The sequence below is a fragment of the Pseudochaenichthys georgianus genome, chromosome 20, assembly GCF_902827115.2.
Source record: "Pseudochaenichthys georgianus chromosome 20, fPseGeo1.2, whole genome shotgun sequence".
In the NCBI taxonomy this organism is placed as follows: Eukaryota; Metazoa; Chordata; class Actinopteri; order Perciformes; family Channichthyidae; genus Pseudochaenichthys; species Pseudochaenichthys georgianus.
The window spans coordinates 57,670-75,249 of record NC_047522.1 but is presented as its reverse complement, the minus strand read 5'-3'; the positions used below and the strand labels follow the sequence as shown (position 1 = coordinate 75,249).

Here is a 17,580-nt window from a genome sequence, read left to right as displayed (position 1 = left end):
GACTATAAAGGGACAGCTAAATGCGGCTAATGATGGGTGTGATGACTTTGTATCCGTCTCATGTGGGCCCTTGTTAAATCTCTTGCTTGTGTTAACCACAACCCTTATTTAAGGCATCTATCCAAAGCACGTTAAGTACAACAAGTTGACTTGGCGACAGTGGTAACATGCTGACTCATTCCTGCACCGCTCTCCAACAGTGTTTCCGTCACAGTTACCTGGATGTATCCCATGTAGGCCTGAACCACCGCTAACCCATAGCTGTCAATCAACTCCCCCACCAGCTGGCTGCCTCTCCGATTGGCTGCCACCTGTGCCCGCAGGTCTGACAGGTTGTCATGGAGATTACGAGTCCCAGAGGATTCTGGGTACTGGGCCGGAGCCATCAGAGCTTCAGTTACAGCTGATCGAGACAGAGGGGAATGAGACGGACAGAAAACAACATTACTGGATGTATTATTAAAGAAACAAATGTAAATGTTAAAGAACATAACTTAAAATGATTTGTGTGGATATCCAAGCTCCCTCAACCGGACCATTCTGGTAGTTTCTTATGTTGTAGCCCATTAAACTTGACATGCACTCAAGGTTGCAGCTGACTATTTCCCAAAGCACGCAGTACGTCTTTCGAGAAGTAACCTCAGAGGGTTAAATACATGTTTGATGTTAGAAATGACTAAATTCATAGCATCCATGATTGCATTTGGTTTGTTTTCCAAACCGGCCTCTTCTTACCGTGTATTTTTTTTAGCATCATTTATGAGGCAAGTCCCAATTTTGGAGAAGATTGCAAGACCATGAAAAAATGTTTGTGTTATTGTGTGACTGTGTCGGTCGAGGCTGCAGCAGACCTCTGTGTTTTTCAATGGATTCGGCTTTGATAGATAACAAGACGAGGAAACTGGTGAACATGTTACACATATAGTGTCCCTTGTCTCCAGCAGTACATCTCTTCTCCTCCTGCTGTTACTCCTGTCGTGTTGGGGTCAAGACCCAGCTCTGACCTCTCTCTGTTCCCCTCCTCCTCTCTTACCCTCTTCCTGGAAGACCCCACCAGTGACCAGTTTAAAGGAGATGAAGACGGCCCCCTCCTGCTGAAGGGAGGTGGAGTGGGGGGGCATGGAGCCTGGAGTGATGCCTCCGATGTCAGCATGGTGCCCCCTGCTGGCCACGAAGAACACAGGACTGCTCACCCCCTTCCTGAACACCTGGAGCAGGAGAGAAGGGGTATTTAGAATCAGAAACAGGTTTATCCCCAGGTAGGTTGACACGTATGAGGAATTTGACTTGGTGTCGTGGTGCATACATAAAAAGACGTTCCAAAGATATTGAAGTGACTGTCGTGCTTTTATTTAGGTCTTAATGTGTGCACATGTAAAAATGTGTCTATGTCTGTGTATATCTATACATATTTGCACACATATTTTTATATTTTTATATACATTTGTTTTTATATTCGGGATTGTAGGAAACGGTATTTCGATCTCTCTGTCTTGACTTTGATTTGAAAGTAAAACAAAAAATAAAAACACAGATAGAGAACTATTTTAAGAAAATAAATTATTAAAAAAATAGTAAAATATAGCAGTATTTACATAGAAATAGAATGGAATACAATATGGAATAACATTTGGCAGTGATACAAAATGAAAACAGATATTGTACATCATCAAGTGAGAAGAAAATGTAACTAGAAAATTCAGAGAAATGTTGACTGTGTGACGTCCCAATGCCAACATTACCCCGCTGAGTAAGTATTTATAGCATTAGTTGTATTGTTAAGGTACAACAAAGAATATCCATACATTTTAGCTCACTTTTAGCTGACTACTTTAACTGTTTATCTATTACATTTTTGGATTCTTGTAGCATATTTGTGTGTGTTTCGTGTCAACGCTGCCAGACTAGTAGCATGACAAACACGTGCGGCCGTAGAAGGAGAATAAGATGAGAGACTGTGTGTGGCTTCACCAGTCACACCATTATGAGGAGATCAATCAGACACACAGCCGGAGGACTTACCGGTGTGATGACTGTGAGGTCGGGGAGGTGGCTCCCCCCCGCACACGGGTGGTTACTCAGGATCACATCGCCTTCTCTCAAAGTGTTCCCCAGAGACCTGATCTGGAACTGGACGGTCTCCTGCATGGCCCCCAGGTGCACGGGGATGTGGGGCGCGTTGGACACCAAACCTCCGTCAGGTCCGAACACGGCACAGGAGAAGTCCAGGCGTTCCTTGATGTTGGTGGAGATGGAGGTTCTTTGGAGAACCCTACCCATTTGTTCTGTAGAGGAACAGAGGAGGAACACAAGCTGGGTCTGAGTGTCTGGACTTTACCACCACACACACTCACACACTCAAATCCGGCACCAGACACTTTTTACGCTGCTATGGACTAACTTGCACTAATGTACATTCTCAAAGATATTGAAGTGACTGTTATTTTTCATATATTGATTGTTGTGCTTTTATTTATGTCTTAATGTGTCTGTTGATTGTGTATATATAGGATATACATATTTTATACATATTTGTATTTTTGTATTCGGGATTGTGGGAAACGGTATTTCGATCTCTCCGTCTGTACACACAAACTGAAGGATTGACAATAAAGTTGACTGAGCTGATAAGAAAATGATACTCAACATGTTACTACCCCCTCCTCCACGTGACCCCCCCTCCTCCACTTGACCCCCCCTCCTCCACTTGACCCCCCCTCCTCCCCTGTGATGTGTACCTGCGATGCTCATGAAGCGGTGAGAGAAGATGGAGAGCTGCACGGTGTTGAGCTCCGTGCCCAGAGCGCAGTGAGGGTCCGAGCCCACCGTCATGCACACATCGCCCCCTGCTGTCAGACGGGCCTCACAGCACGGCTCCACCAGGATGGTGCTGATGGAGGAAAGAGCAGAACACATATTCAGGCAAAACAGGCATTCGACTGTGGCTGCGAGGGAGTGCGGTCGTCTTTCAACCAGAAGGTTGTGGGTTCGATCCCAGCCCGTGCAGCCAACGTGTCGATGTATCCTTGGGCGAGATACTTAACCCTGAGTTGCTCCCGATGGCCAACGGTGTGTGAATGTTAGTTCCTAGAGTAAGGTGCACTGCTCTGTGTGAATGGGTGAATGACATGTAGTATGTAAAGCGCTTTGAGGGGTCTTAAAGACTGGATAAAGCGCTATATAAGTACAGTCCATTTACCATTCATGTATTTTAAAGAAACCACTGTTAGCTCAAAAGTAGGCTCAAGTGGAAGTATCTCAGTATGTGGAAAAATATCACGTCTGTTAGGGAAGTTATTGACCTAGACACCTAGATATGACGAACAGGACCAACCCGTCTGTTATCTCCGTTAAGGACATAGGCTGCTTGAGCCATAATGTTATCGTTCCCATTCTGTGACCGGGCAACACTCGGTCACAGATGGTCTGTTGTTGTGGGTGCACTGGGACACTTCCTTCTTTGTTGTTTGCGTACTCCACGGTATGACATCTTCGAGGCCATAAGTGACGGATGCAAGTGACTCAGTGTGCCTAACTGTCTAAAGCTATCTTATCAAAACATGTTGACGACTCTCTCTGAAACCAGCTCAATGGGCTAACGAGAGAGAGGCGCTCCAGAGTTGGCGTGGCAACCACCCGTGCAGTCAGACCGTGACTGCTGTGACTTGTGATGTGAATTCTCCGGCCGTAACTCCAAATAAACCTCCAGTGCTTTGACATCAAAGCTCCTGCTCCACCGTGTCTCCTTCCTGAGTCGGTGACTGCATTGCTGCTACACAGAAGTTTCCCTTCACTTAATGACAATTATTGGGACTGCAAAATGACTCAGTCAATGTTTATCTATTCAAATGTTCCAGTCTGTTGACTACTTCCATTCTTGCAAGGATAATAAATACATGTATCCTGATTATTGAAGCTCAAGCCGGTGATGGGTGATTTTTTATTTTCACAGCTGTTATAACACCTGCCTGTTTTTGTCGATGATGATGGCCGGCCCCTTGATGCTGTGACCGGACGGCAGCTCCTCCCACAGATACACACCTGTGTCCAGGTACCCTTCCTCAAAGTAACACTTGGTCATCTACACGGAAGAACAGAATAATACATTTAAAAAGGGAGGATTTAAAACCGATATAAACTTGCTTTCTTTTGTCACTTTTTCACGTTAGGACGTTTTTCTGTGTATTTGAGTTGTATGTATTTATAAGAGTGTGTGTACCGTGACTGGGTTGGCCTGTCCGCGCCCCGTCTTGGTTTTATACACAGATTTGATCCCAGATTTCCCACAACCCCTCACTCTGATGTCATCCACCATGATGGGTCTGTCCGGGATGGTGAATCCAAACTCCTTCAGATAACTAAAGAAGAGAAAAGGCAGCGGCAGGAATGAACTCGACTGTTTATACAATGTGAACAAGAGGATTTCAAACCGATACAAAGGGTGAAATGTGTAAGAGGCAACGGGTAAACCTGTTGAATAAATGTGTAGAGACAAATCTGACCGCTTGGTGAAGGCGCTGCGGAAGTCTCCGGCTGCACAGGACTGAGCGTTAGCGGGGTGACCGTCAGCGGTGACCATGAGGGCGCAGTCTGTGCCTTTATATCGCAGGTGGAGGAAGACTTCCAGCGATATCTGACTGCTGAAGACGACAAGAAACAGAAGGAGAGGACGTATTCAGAGCCTGCACTGAATTTAAAGTACTAATACAACACTGTCCTGCATCCTAAACCGTTCTTAAAGTGGACCTATCATGCTATATTTGAATAATATATTGTAGGGCCATACCTATAAAACATGTCGGTGAAGTTTTTTGTTCAAAATACCAAACAGATCATGCATTTTAGCCAAGCCTCATTTCGCTCTATTTGCTCTTTTTCAGCCCTGTTTTTGAAAGGGCTGATTCTGTGAGAAGTCTTCTTCGCTGCTTTTGTGGCAGACTACAGCGCCACCTACAGGCCTGGCATATGTACTACAGCGTCTCCAGTGCTTTCGAGCGGCAATGGCCGTGGCTGTCTCCTCCTGATAGGTGGAGAGTTGCCCATATAGGCGGAGCTCCCCGTTTCTGACGTCAGAACAATTTCAAATCTGGATCAGTCTGGATCAGGATCCGTTGCAGCTCCGTTTTTAGAGATTTGGGTACGGAGGAAAAGAGAGAGGGTTGTGTTTTCTAACACACCGGGGACACATATTCATGTATAAAAGACGTACAAAAGTGCATTTTGCATGATAGGTCCCCTTTAAGTAAAGTTTTGTATAAGAAAGTAAAAGTATTGACTGTGCTTCTGACGATTATTATGATGATATCAATCTTGCACAATATATATACCTCAACATTTAAAATTGAGAAAATTCTGTGTACTTTTACTTAGATTTATTCCACAACTGCAATACACACACACACACACCTCCATCTTGGTTTCATTACTTGTTTAGTGAGTATAACAGTGAAAACGACTCGACTAACACACCTACTAAATCCTCAGAACTGTTACAGGATGTGTATTTTGTATATTGTGTATTTTTTTATCATCATTTTTTTTATCTTTAATATTTTTTTACGCATGCTTCTTAGGTAACCTGAAGCTGTCTTTGGCTCTTTTCTGCTGTAGCAATGTACTTTTCCCCTCTGTGGGACGAATACATGTTTTCTGATTCTGTAGAGGGTCTAGTTTAACCTGATCACCCCGCAGTGACCTGCTGACCTGCTGAATCCTCGCGCACACAGCGTCTCTCGGCAGCGCTCTGAGAGCTGCTCCACCCTCCGGTTCAGATCCCTGAAGGCCTGCTGCTCGTACTGCAGGGAACACGGCTCCTGCTCCTCCTCCACCACGTCAGCCAGAGCCAGGCCGTAGGCCGACAGCACGCCGCTGTATCTGTGACACACACACACACACACACACACACACACACACACACACACACACACACACACACACACACACACACACACACACACACACACACACACACACACACACACACACACACACACACACACACACACACACACACACACACACACACACACACACACACACACCATGTATACATCACTTCAGGGGACATTACAGTGACTTACATGCATTTCCTGGAGACTTATCCTAACCTTAACCAGAACCAACACATGCCTAACCCTAACCCTAACCAAGTCTTCACCCTAAAATTAATGATCCCCCTCATGGGGACCTCCATTTTGTCCCCATAAGGGAAGCCAGTCCCCACACGTGACTATGTAAACAGATTTAGGTCCCCACAAGTATAGTAATGCTAGACCACACACACACACACACACACACACACACACACACACACACACACACACACACACACACACACACACACACACACACACACACACACACACACACACACACACACACACACACACACACACACACACACACACACTCTCCCTTACTTGTGTATGAAGACAGTCTTCATCCCCAGGGCGCGGGCGATGGCACAGGCATGTTGCCCACCTGCCCCCCCGAAACACGCCAACACATGCTGAGAGGTGTCATGGCCTTTAGCCTGGGAGGTATGGGTGTAAGGAAAGAGAAAAGAATGAAGACAAATCATAATTAAAATCATTTGCACTACAGGTATGTGTGTTGTACCAGTATTGATTGATTTTATTTTAGGGATTATAAAGAAAAAAAAATATATACACACAAGGTAGAAATGTTAAAGTGAAAACACAACAAAGCACGAGATATGCAAAATGAAAGAAACAAAGATTACCCTGAAATCTATTTAAATTCATCCACAATTAAAATGCAAAAAGTAAATGAAATCTGAAACCACTGGGATGGTGACAGCCCGATTTGACACATTTACCAACCAAACAATTATCTGGAGTTAAAACCCAAAGCATACCTGTGTCAGCGCTCTGATTGGCCGGCACATGGCCTCATTAGCAACACGGATGAATCCCATCGCAACCTCCTCCACACTCATCTCTGGCCCGCTGCCGTTGGCTCCATTTGTAATAACCTGCGAATAAAAACACAACAAAACCACATTACAGCCTCATCAGTGATACTCCCTTATAGACTTATTTAGAACTATATCCGTAGTTTTTAGTGCCTGTGATTGCTTAGAGGACAGGAAGGAGTTGATCTCCTTGCTCAGACGATGGAAATGCTTCATGGTTTCCTCTGAAGACAGCGCCTCATTCTCCCCCGGCCCGAAGATCTTTGGGAAGAAGGACGGGAGGAGTCGACCCAGAGCTAAGTTAGCATCGGTCACAGTCAGAGGGCCGCCTAGGAACACAATAAAGGGAATACATGTAAACTGAATGCGGTTCAAAGCGGGTATTTCAGTCTTGTATTTTAACATATGTAAGTCTGTGAGAAATGTTCTGCCCGACAGGGAACATTAGATTTGAAGTCGTGTTTATTTTTGTTGGCACACAGCACATTTCCAACTGAGCACTAGGAGATCCAGCTTCAGTTATATCATCTGACCTGTGCCAATGTCCAGGCTTCCTAAACCAGATTATACATCCACAGAAGGAGGAGGGAGGAGGACACGAGGAGACAGAAGGAGAAGCTCTGTGTGGATTTATGTCACACTGATGGATTTAATGACGGAAGGACATGTATAGTTTGTAAAACAGATTACAAGGGAGGAAGCACTACAGTGAGTTACCTTTTCTGTAGCAGGCGGGTCCTGGATGAGCTCCTGCAGACTCTGGTCCAACCACAAACATCCCTGATCTGAGAGGAAGGAGGGACAACAGTGTTGAGAGCTTCATAGTATGAAGTAAATACTTAAAACGAAAGTTAGTTATAATCAAATATAATCAATTATATTCTTGTATAACCCACAATGAAAATGCTTCATATTTTAGGTTTTTCTATATTTACAGCATAAACAAAACAAAGTGGTTTGTTAAGTTGAGTGTAAGACCTATAACGATTTATGCCCTACTCTCTGATAAGAGAGTAGGCAGTTTCTTTCCTCTCCTCTCACAGCAGGGAGGGGGGCTCCGGATTTAAGGAGAAACACATTGAGGCCTCAAAAGGGTGGTTATGTTATCGCTTAAACAGATTAAAAAGAGTTGTCTGAATAGAAACAGCAGTTAATTGAACCTGGTTCTTCGGGGAGTTACTAGAGGTGAGATATTGCTGACGTTGGTGGATCTGAGCCAAGCAGTAAACTTACATAGACTCAATAACTTCTGTCAGGTCAATTAGTAGGTCAGAGTAATTTACCGGAATAAATTATCAGGACCTCACCTATACTCTAAACAACAGAAAGGAGAGAGGCCATGAAACCCAAAGGGGCAGACATTGTACAAATCTGGATCCAACTGGATGCAGAGAGGAAGAAAGAGTATTGTGAATGTGTGATAGGCGTGTGGCGCAGTGGATAGAGCCTTGGTGTTCGGATCAGGCGGTCACAGGTTCAAACCCCACTGCAGTCAGCATGTCAGTATTGAGTATGTAAGTCGCTTTGGATAAAAGCATCTGACAAGTAATGATAACATGGCCTTATCTGCTTTAAAAAACGACAAGAGTACTCAAAATCTCAAAGCTTAAGTACTTTGGACAAAAGGGCCTACAGTCGTTCATGCCTGTGCCACTTTGTTCTAGTAAGAACTGAGGTCATTCTATCCTAGCACTTTATACAATCAGATTTGAAGTCGACCCCCAGGTTTAAGCCCAGCGGGGTCTACTCGCCAAACACCATTACGTGCATCTGTGTATTCCCCGGCAATACATATATATCGTTACATCAACACCGTCTCTCCTGATTGAAATGAAGCTTAGCGCAAGTTCAACCAGGAAGACCGTCTTTAGTCATTCATTCACATATTCCCAGCTTACTACTCTCTCTCCTCTCAATCAGTGATCGAGCTAAACCTATCACCTATCATAGTGCATTGCTAAACCTTTGAGTCTGCTCTCCCCCTTCCTCACAGTGGTCATTTCCCTGTTGTTCGGAGCTAGTGACCGACCTGAAGAAGAGGCGGGACCCTCCTCCTGCAGCTACAGTGTTGATGTCCAGCTGCGGGGCCTGCAGGGTGACTCCGGCAGTCGTCGCTTCGAACACGTGTTCATACTGACCCGCGTAGCGACTTACATCAGTGGATGTTCCTGGAGAGTGCAATAAGATGGAAGAAATCAGGAAGACAAGTAGCATGGAAAGCTAACACTTAGCATCCCTCCCGTTTATTCCCATTTTCTTTAATCTGTAAATAATCTATGCACAGGATAATAAAACAGGTCACATGTAATAACAATGTTTAAAGGCGTTTAAAACTACAACACAACAGCAGGAAGTTCCTCACATAGTGTGTTTGCCTGCAATAAATGTACACTAACAATATCCCTCCGCTTCTCTGCAGCTCCACTGTTCTTCATTATGCAGCATTGCCCCTACTCACCTCCCATGTCAAAGCCAATCACAGCTTTCTTCTCCATCTGGTTGTATGAAGTGATGGCGTATCCCACCACCCCCCCCGCGGGGCCGGAGAGGACGGCCCGCGACCCGCAGAACTGATCCATGGGAGTCAGCCCACCGTCCGACTGCATGAACAGGACGTCCACATCCTGAGGACAGAGGGACGGTGGAGATGGAGGAGATCATATTGCTGTTTGGATGAAGCTCAGCATATCAAAAACATGTCGAAACTTCAAAAACAGAAGCGCCACCTGCAGATTAAAACGGACGTCACTGCTGCCTGGTGTGACCTAGCAGAGTCGTATTCAAATGATTGCTAATAGGAAAAGGAAAATCTAATATCAAAACATATATGAAGTCTTAAAGGTCGCCTATTATACTGTTTTTCATCAGTATATCACAGGTCTCAGATATATACAGAACATGTCTCTGATTGGCTGAAACACCAAACAGATCATTGCAGCATTACCCATAATCCCCTCTGTTTCAGCCCTGTTTCCAAAGTGCTGATTCTCTGTCTGTTACTTTAGATGGAAATAAGGAGCCCCTCCCCACGCCAGAGTTCCCGTTAGCCGGTAATTACCGGACTATGACCGGTAAAATATGCTGAAGACCGGCAAATCTAAATCTCTCCGGTCAAAGTGTCCGGTCAAAATAATTTCCGTTTAGCGCAATACCGCATCAGTTGCGCAACTTGCACCATTTATGAGACAGACAAAAGAGTATGTGACAGACAAGAATAGTCAACTCTAATGTCTAACACTTAATGTGGAGAGAGAGATGTCCTGTGTGGGTTGATTGTGCGTTGATCTGTTGGTAATGCCTCGGGGTTCCGGTGGGCATGTAAACAGACGCATAATGCTGCGCTATACTTTGTGGCCTCACCCGGTTGCATAGCGACACTTATTGTTTAGGTGTCTTTTGATAAGTAGGTAGTCATATCATTAGCTAGAACTAGCTGGATCTGATCGATATGGACATAAACGCGAGTCTAATCTGACGGGAGAGAGAGATCAGCTGCTGCTGACGAGTCGAGACTCGACACGCAGCTCTGCATGATCATCTGCAGCGGTGAGCGGAACAAAACACACTTCAGGTTACAATATCACACGTAGCTATTTTAATGACCTCTCAAACTACCTAAACTAGTTATAGATGTGTTTAGTTTTACTGTCGGGTCACTCATTACTAGATACTGACGGGCTGTCAGGAGAGGGGGAGAGCGCTCCGTTTATTATTCCTGTGTTATTATAAGTTACTGTTCACTTTTGAATAATGTAGTTAATCTACTATAATTAGTTTGTTTAATATTGAATCATATCAATTTGTTTTAAAGCTCAATAAATAACAAAGAAGACCTTTGACTGGAACTTTTCTAATTTTGCCCGGAAGATTTAAACTTTAACGGACATGTTGACCGGCGAACAAATATTCTAACGGGAACTCTGCCCCACGCCCCTCTGAGAGACATTTGGTTACAAAGAACTCAATGGTGCTCTAGGAGGAGATTCAGGTGATAAGGTGGGGGGGGGGGGGTTACCTTGTTGCTGATTGGCTAATGGTTACACAAGACAAATCATCGTTATGACATCATAAAGTGGCCAAAATCTGATCAGCTCATTTGTCTTTTTTTTTGGCATTTGATCAGGACAAAAAGTGAGAGAATTTTTTTTCCTGAAACGTTGAGAGTCTCTTCACACAGAGGGGACACGTGTTGAAGTAGAAGAGACATGGACAAGTGGATTTTGCATAATAGGTGACCTTTACGTGGGTCTAGTGGAAAACACACCTTGAGGCCCCCCTTGAACCCAGAGGTGAAGCCCTTTAAGTACTGATGTATTTTGGGAGTGAGGTATGCATCTGCGCAGACGGTGTATCCGCGAGGCACCGCCCGCACCATGGGCATCACCTGGCTGGACAGAGACACCTGAGAGAAGCCCAGACGGAGAGCCAGAGCGCCGACGGCTTTCTCGTGATCCGACCATCTGAAGGAGAGAGGCAGAGGAATGAGGCGAGGCAGGAATGTAAAGCAAACATAAAAGTCTTATGTAATTAAAACCGCTCCTCTAAAGCTTGCCTTTATCTTTTAAAGCTGAGATATGTGAAAGCAAGTGGAGGTAGAAGTGTGAATGGATTCAAGGAGAACATGGGAATAGATAGTTATTTATCTCACACTAGTATTATATAACATCATGTCCTTGGTGTGCGAGTTTTGATGTAAATTGTATTAGGTGTGTTGTTCTATAGATCTGATGCATCCGCTTCTTTCCAGTAAATTAAAACATGTTCGATAAAGTGGGATACACTTTAATATAATGCACGTTTTTAATTTCCAGTTACTTGGAGAACTTTTATTTTGAGCGAGTGAAGGTCCTGTAGCTTTGGCAATTTAGCAGAACATGTAAGCTAAGAAATACTAAATGTTTTATTATGGAATGTATAGTTCTGAGAAGGAAAGAAAAGTTGGAAACGGCAGGTTTAGACTTTCAAAAATTAGGAAATAGATGCACCTCTTAAAGTTAAACATACACTTTCCCCCAGTGCAGCTCATGGGGACCCATACAGTAACAGTGGAACCAGGCTATCAGACACCCGACACCTCTGACATACATACCACTATCCCCACAGAGAGGGTGGGAGCTGTTCACCAGTGACAGTGACAGGGGGAACAGACAAATGACTTCTATAAGAGAAGGAGAGATGGGCGGGGACAATCCTTAAAAGGTAGAAGGACTAGATGTACTGACGTGTAGGAGTGCAGCAGGAGGACAGCGAGGCTGGTGATCCCCCGGGACAAAACCCCCTTCAGGTCCTTCTCCACCAGATCCAGATCCAGCTCCCTCCACACCTCCAGAGAGTCTCCTGTGCTGCCTGAGGGAACACACACACACACACACACACACACACACACACACACACACACACACACACACACACACACACACACACACACACACACACACACACACACACACACACACACACACACACACACACACACACACAGCAGGGCAATTAAAATGATGCTATCAAACAATGCCATCGTGCATGTGACAGAAGATTGATTGAGATTACATTCAGCCTATTGTCCTTGCACAAGCAGTGAGCCTCTAACCAGAAGTGCAGAGGGATGTTTAGTATGATATAAATCTGTACATCTGTATAAGGCAGTATACACATTACAAACAGCAGTGTAGAAAAATAAATACACTATAGATAAGGTATAAATAAGACCGTTTCATAAAGACATAATAAAGAATTAATAGGAATATATTATGGGCCGTTTTTAAATTCTAGGAATAAATATGAGTATGCCATAGAAAATAGCTGTTTGGAAAGTTTTTGTAAATACACATAAGTTGGTATGTGAAGAAATGAGTCACTAAGTATCCAGCGGTGTGTGTGTGTGTGTGTGTGTGTGTGTGTGTGTGTGTGTGTGTGTGTGTGTGTGTGTGTGTGTGTGTGTGTGTGAGCTGACTTTCCTACACTTACAATACATATAATGTATTCCTCCCACCACTGAAGTCACGACGGACATAATGTGAAGTGTATTGGTGGTACAATGGTTTGAGTTTCACACCTGTGACAAGACGCCTGGGGCCTTTCCTGGGCAGCTGGCAGCCATCTTGCACGAGAACAACCCGCTCGGCCACTTCTATGACTTCTTCATACAGCACATCAGGAACTGCCACCTCCTACACACACACACACACACACACACACACACACACACACGCACACATGCACACACACACCACGCACGCACGCACGCACGCACGCACACACACACACACACACACACACACACACACACACACACACACACACACACACACACACACACACACACACACAGGAAGTCATTTAAAAGCCGGTCTTGAGGAAAGTTTGACCAACAGCTCATGTCAGAGCCCTATAGATAAGGATGAGGCCATATTTCAACATGCATAACTGTTCTGCATTAGCTCCATAGATAAGTGACCATTTAAACCATTCATGGTACAACGGGTCAGGGGACAAACTCCAAAAACTGCCCCGTGTTCCGTTACGTAAAATAATGTCTAAACCTTGTATGTTACAGCGACCTGGACCCGGGGTATTCATGAACAACACTTTCAGAACGGTAAAAAACATCATGATGATGATTTAGGAACTGTGGTCGGATACGCTGTCTATTTAGAATACAAGTAATTCAGCTGTGGCCTTTTCAGTTAGCATGTTGTATAAGCATGTCTGGACTCGCTTTACATATGGAAGATACATGGGCCGACTAGGCACAGACCCAGAGGCCCAAACCTTGAAATCACCTGCAAAATGTCAAGACACTTATCATGGAGATGCAAAATGTCCACAAAGTCTTAAAATGACTAAAAGAGTCATAAAACCACAAAAAATGTGCATAATGATCACAATTATTATGAAAAGAGGCACAAAACAACAAATATGACGCATAAAAACCACAAGGAGGGAAGTAATGAGAGCAAAGACACTAATAATGAAACACAAAACCAAAAAATATGAGACACAATGACCAGAAAGTGAAAAACGACAACAAGACAAGCTTAAAACAACGAAAAGGGACAAAACAACAGTGCTAAGGCCTTTTAAGTGTCTTTGCTCAGGGACTCATGACTTTACAATTTAGTTTGAAACCTTTTCGTATAAATATTCACGTGTTAAGAACATCAAGCATTACACACCAGATCGAACAGCTTGGGTCTGGCCTGAGTGCCGATGTGCAGCAGGTCTTTGAAGCCCTGTGTGACCATCAGAGCCGTGCGCTCCCCCTCTCTCTCCAGCAGAGCGTTGGTCGCCACCGTGGTGCCCATCCGGATCCAGCCAATCAGAGAGGTGTCCACCGGCTGCTCGCGGGGGAACATCCGCCCCGTTTCCTGTACAAAAATATATCATGGTTCACGTCGTTTTTGATTTTGTGTTGATTTAATGAGCAATACTATAAAAGCTACATGGATCTGTGCAGCATTCATTCATCCACCACATTGCCTTTGGAAACACATATTGTGCATGGGTGCTTTTATATTTTGTTATGCTTGCTCTTTTTTCAGCTCCTGCTTTACACTCGCAAAGTTACTAACATTTTCCTGTGCTTGAACTAATTGCAACTAATTGATTAGTTTGGCGCCCTAATCGCCAATTATTCTGATTATTTGTAAAAGTAATTTTCATGCAATGTCAGCAAACAGGGAAAATCTGCACACAAATGTACTACATGGTGTTCCTCAGGGGTCAGTATTGGGTCCACTCCTGTTTATTATCTACCTACTCCCCCTTGGCACTATCCTCCGTCATCATAATGTTCATTTCCACTGTTACGCCGACGATACCCAGGTCTACATATCTACATAGTTTTTTTGTATTGTATGTATTATTATTATTATTATTTATTACTATCATGTAAAAGTAGATGTATCTGGGTTTTGCCCTGACGAAATGAAACATTTAGAGACGTCACCTTGTACTTGACATGGGCGTCTTTCACTAGTTTCTGACGTGTTATACTGAATTATCTTTTATTATTAAAACAATTGCTAGCTAAAAAATAAATTCTCTTTGTCTTTGCAATTAAAACAGGTACACGTATTGGTAAAAATGGCTTCCGAAGAGGTGAGCTATGGAACTTGAACCAGACTCATTACATTTAGAGTCAAGGCTTTTATTGGCATTTGTGCATAGTGTAGTTCTGACAATGCAAATCTTAGATCACATTTAATGAGGATTCCAGAGAATCAAAAGGAACGTTTAAGGAGCTCCAAGTTAAGACAGCTACATTGGTCTTTGAGTGTTCGGTAATTCTCCAAAACTCAAGTGGAATATTAACTAGAAAATGCTTGCTTATGGTACGAATAATGTCCTGTTACCTCCTCCAGGACCCTGCGGATCCCCTCTGTTGGGGCGTCTTTGTAGTTCTGGGGGTCCCGGGACAGCAGCTTCAGGACTCTCTCGCTCCCATCGGGCAGACGGGCAAACACATCGGTGAAGGTGCCCCCCCGGTCGATGGCGAAGTCGAATTTCCCCTGAGTCTCAGCCATGGTGAAGAGAGAAGAAGAGCTGCCGAGAGAGATAATCTGCAGTCACAGGAGGAGAGTGAGGTGAGTTATATCCTCTGTATCACCGCGCCGATAACACACACATGCTCGTTCACTAATAATAATAATAATAATAATAATACATGGGACTTTTATAGCGCTTTTCATGAAACTCAAAGACGCTTTGACAGAGAATTAAGAAAAAAAATAGATGACAAAGAAATACAAAAAGAGATAAACAAAACAGAAAATAGGGGGGGGGGTCAGTGGTTGAATGCAGTGTTGAACAGGTGGGTTTTGAGTGATGTTGTGAATGCTGTGAGGGAGGAAGAATCTCTGATGGATTGGGGTAGTGAGTTCCAGAGGGGGGGTGCAGCAACGGAGAAGGCTCTGCCGCCCCAGGACTTGAGGTTGGTCCGGGTGGGGAGGGACAGGAGGTTGGCGGTAGCAGAGCGGAGGGAGCGAGTGGGAGTGTGTCTGTGGAGGAGGTCAGTCAGGTGGGATGGGGCCAGGTGATGGAGGGCTTTGTACGTCATCAGGAGGATCTTATACTCAATCCTCTGGGGGATGGGGAGCCAGTGGAGCTTGATGAGGATGGGTGTAATGTGTTCACCGATTCGGGTGTGGGTGAGTAGACGGGCGGCGGAGTTCTGGATATATTGAAGTTTTTTGAGGATTTTTGCAGGTGAACCGTAGAGGAGGCTGTTGCAATAGTCCAGACGGGAGGTGATGAAGGCGTGGATGAGGGTTTCGGCAGCAGTGGGAGAGAGGGATGGACGTAGACGGGCGATGTTTTTGAGGTGGAAGAAGGCTGTCTTTGTGATCTGTTTGATGTATTTGTTGTAGGAGAGGGTTTGGTCAAATATGATGCCTAGGTTCCGGATGTGAGGGGAGGTTTGAACTGGGAAGCCGTCTATGTTGAGGGCGAAGTTATGGATAGGTGTGGTGAGCTTGTTTTGTCCAATGATTATTATTTCAGATTTATCGCAGTTGAGTTTCAGGTAGTTAAGTTGGAGCCAGGATTTTATTTCAGTGATGCAGTTTGTCAGGATGGAGTGGGTAGCAGTGGAGATGGACTTGGTGGAGATGAGAAGCTGGATGTCGTCGGCAAAGCAGTGGGATTGAAGTCCATGACGGCGGATTATGTGACCAAGGGGAAGCAGGTAAAGGATGAAGAGGAGGGGGCCGAGAACTGAACCTTGAGGGACACCTTGGGGCAGAGGAGCGGTGGGGGATTTGCAGTTATTGATGTAGATGAACTGGTTTCTGTCAGAGAGGTATGAAGTGAACCAAGAGAGGGCAGTGCCGGTGATGTTGAAGGTGGTTTCAAGACGGGTGAGGAGGATGGAGTGATTGATGGTGTCGAAGGCAGCGCTGAGGTCAAGGAGGATGAGGATGTTGAGGTTACCAGCATCGGAGGAGAGGAGAAGGTCATTTGTAATTTTGAGGAGTGCGGTTTCGGTACTGTGGTTTGAGCGGAATCCGGATTGAAAAGTTTCATAGAGGTTATTAGCAAAATCCAATCTTTATTCAGACTCAAGGTCCATATCACAAAAAGACAAAACACACATCAATAAATAAGATAAAAAGCTAAATACAAAACAGATAAAAACAAACAGATAAAAACATAAAATCAGTCCAATCACAGCAAGCCACACATGCTCACCGTCTGTAGAGGCTGTTGCGCCAGTGTCTCCAAATCATGGAAGAGAACCGGGTAGAACTCTTCAGAGGGTTAATTAAAATCGAGATAACATGATTGTCCGAGTCTTCCAGGCGACACGTGAATCTGTACATTAACTTTCTTAAAAGGGCTTGACAAGTAGGTACCCCCAAGTTAACAAACAGCTGGCTGGCACTGTGCCATCTCGGTACCCTCAGCAGCAACCGTAAAGCATCGTTGTATGCAACTTTTAGTTTGTGTATGCTTCTAGCCTTGTAGTTACTCCACAGGTGAGCCAGGAAGATGATGCTTAAGTTGTGACGCTACAGCGCGTTCCAGAACTTTTGACAGAAAGGGTAGGTTCGAGATTGGTCTGACGTTATTAGGGTTGTCAGGGTTTAGTCCGGGTTTTTTCAGAATAGGGGTGATAGCAGCTATTTTGAGGGATGGTGGGATGGTGC

At 44.5% G+C, this 17,580-nt stretch overlaps 1 protein-coding gene across 3 annotated transcripts in view; it reads right to left on the bottom strand.

The window, feature by feature from the left end:
* oplah (5-oxoprolinase, ATP-hydrolysing) overlaps positions 1-17,580 on the bottom strand; it is a 30,588-nt gene that overhangs the window by 10,510 nt on the left and 2,498 nt on the right. For 2 of the 3 annotated variants that reach the window (XM_034108927.1, XM_034108926.1), the window contains exons 2-20: positions 15,289-15,495; positions 14,110-14,301; positions 12,990-13,104; positions 12,157-12,280; positions 11,199-11,394; positions 9,393-9,558; positions 8,964-9,102; positions 7,652-7,719; positions 7,088-7,263; positions 6,878-6,994; positions 6,420-6,532; positions 5,704-5,874; positions 4,503-4,640; positions 4,220-4,358; positions 3,969-4,081; positions 2,739-2,890; positions 2,023-2,285; positions 1,034-1,208; positions 219-403 (exon numbers count right to left, since the gene is read on the bottom strand). In XM_034108927.1, coding sequence (XP_033964818.1) covers positions 219-403; positions 1,034-1,208; positions 2,023-2,285; positions 2,739-2,890; positions 3,969-4,081; positions 4,220-4,358; positions 4,503-4,640; positions 5,704-5,874; positions 6,420-6,532; positions 6,878-6,994; positions 7,088-7,263; positions 7,652-7,719; positions 8,964-9,102; positions 9,393-9,558; positions 11,199-11,394; positions 12,157-12,280; positions 12,990-13,104; positions 14,110-14,301; positions 15,289-15,459 — 2,913 coding nt within the window. In that variant the 5' untranslated portion in view covers positions 15,460-15,495. The remainder of the gene's footprint in view (positions 1-218; positions 404-1,033; positions 1,209-2,022; positions 2,286-2,738; positions 2,891-3,968; positions 4,082-4,219; positions 4,359-4,502; positions 4,641-5,703; positions 5,875-6,419; positions 6,533-6,877; positions 6,995-7,087; positions 7,264-7,651; positions 7,720-8,963; positions 9,103-9,392; positions 9,559-11,198; positions 11,395-12,156; positions 12,281-12,989; positions 13,105-14,109; positions 14,302-15,288; positions 15,496-17,580) is intronic. The other variant, XM_034108928.1, reaches the window with a different exon arrangement.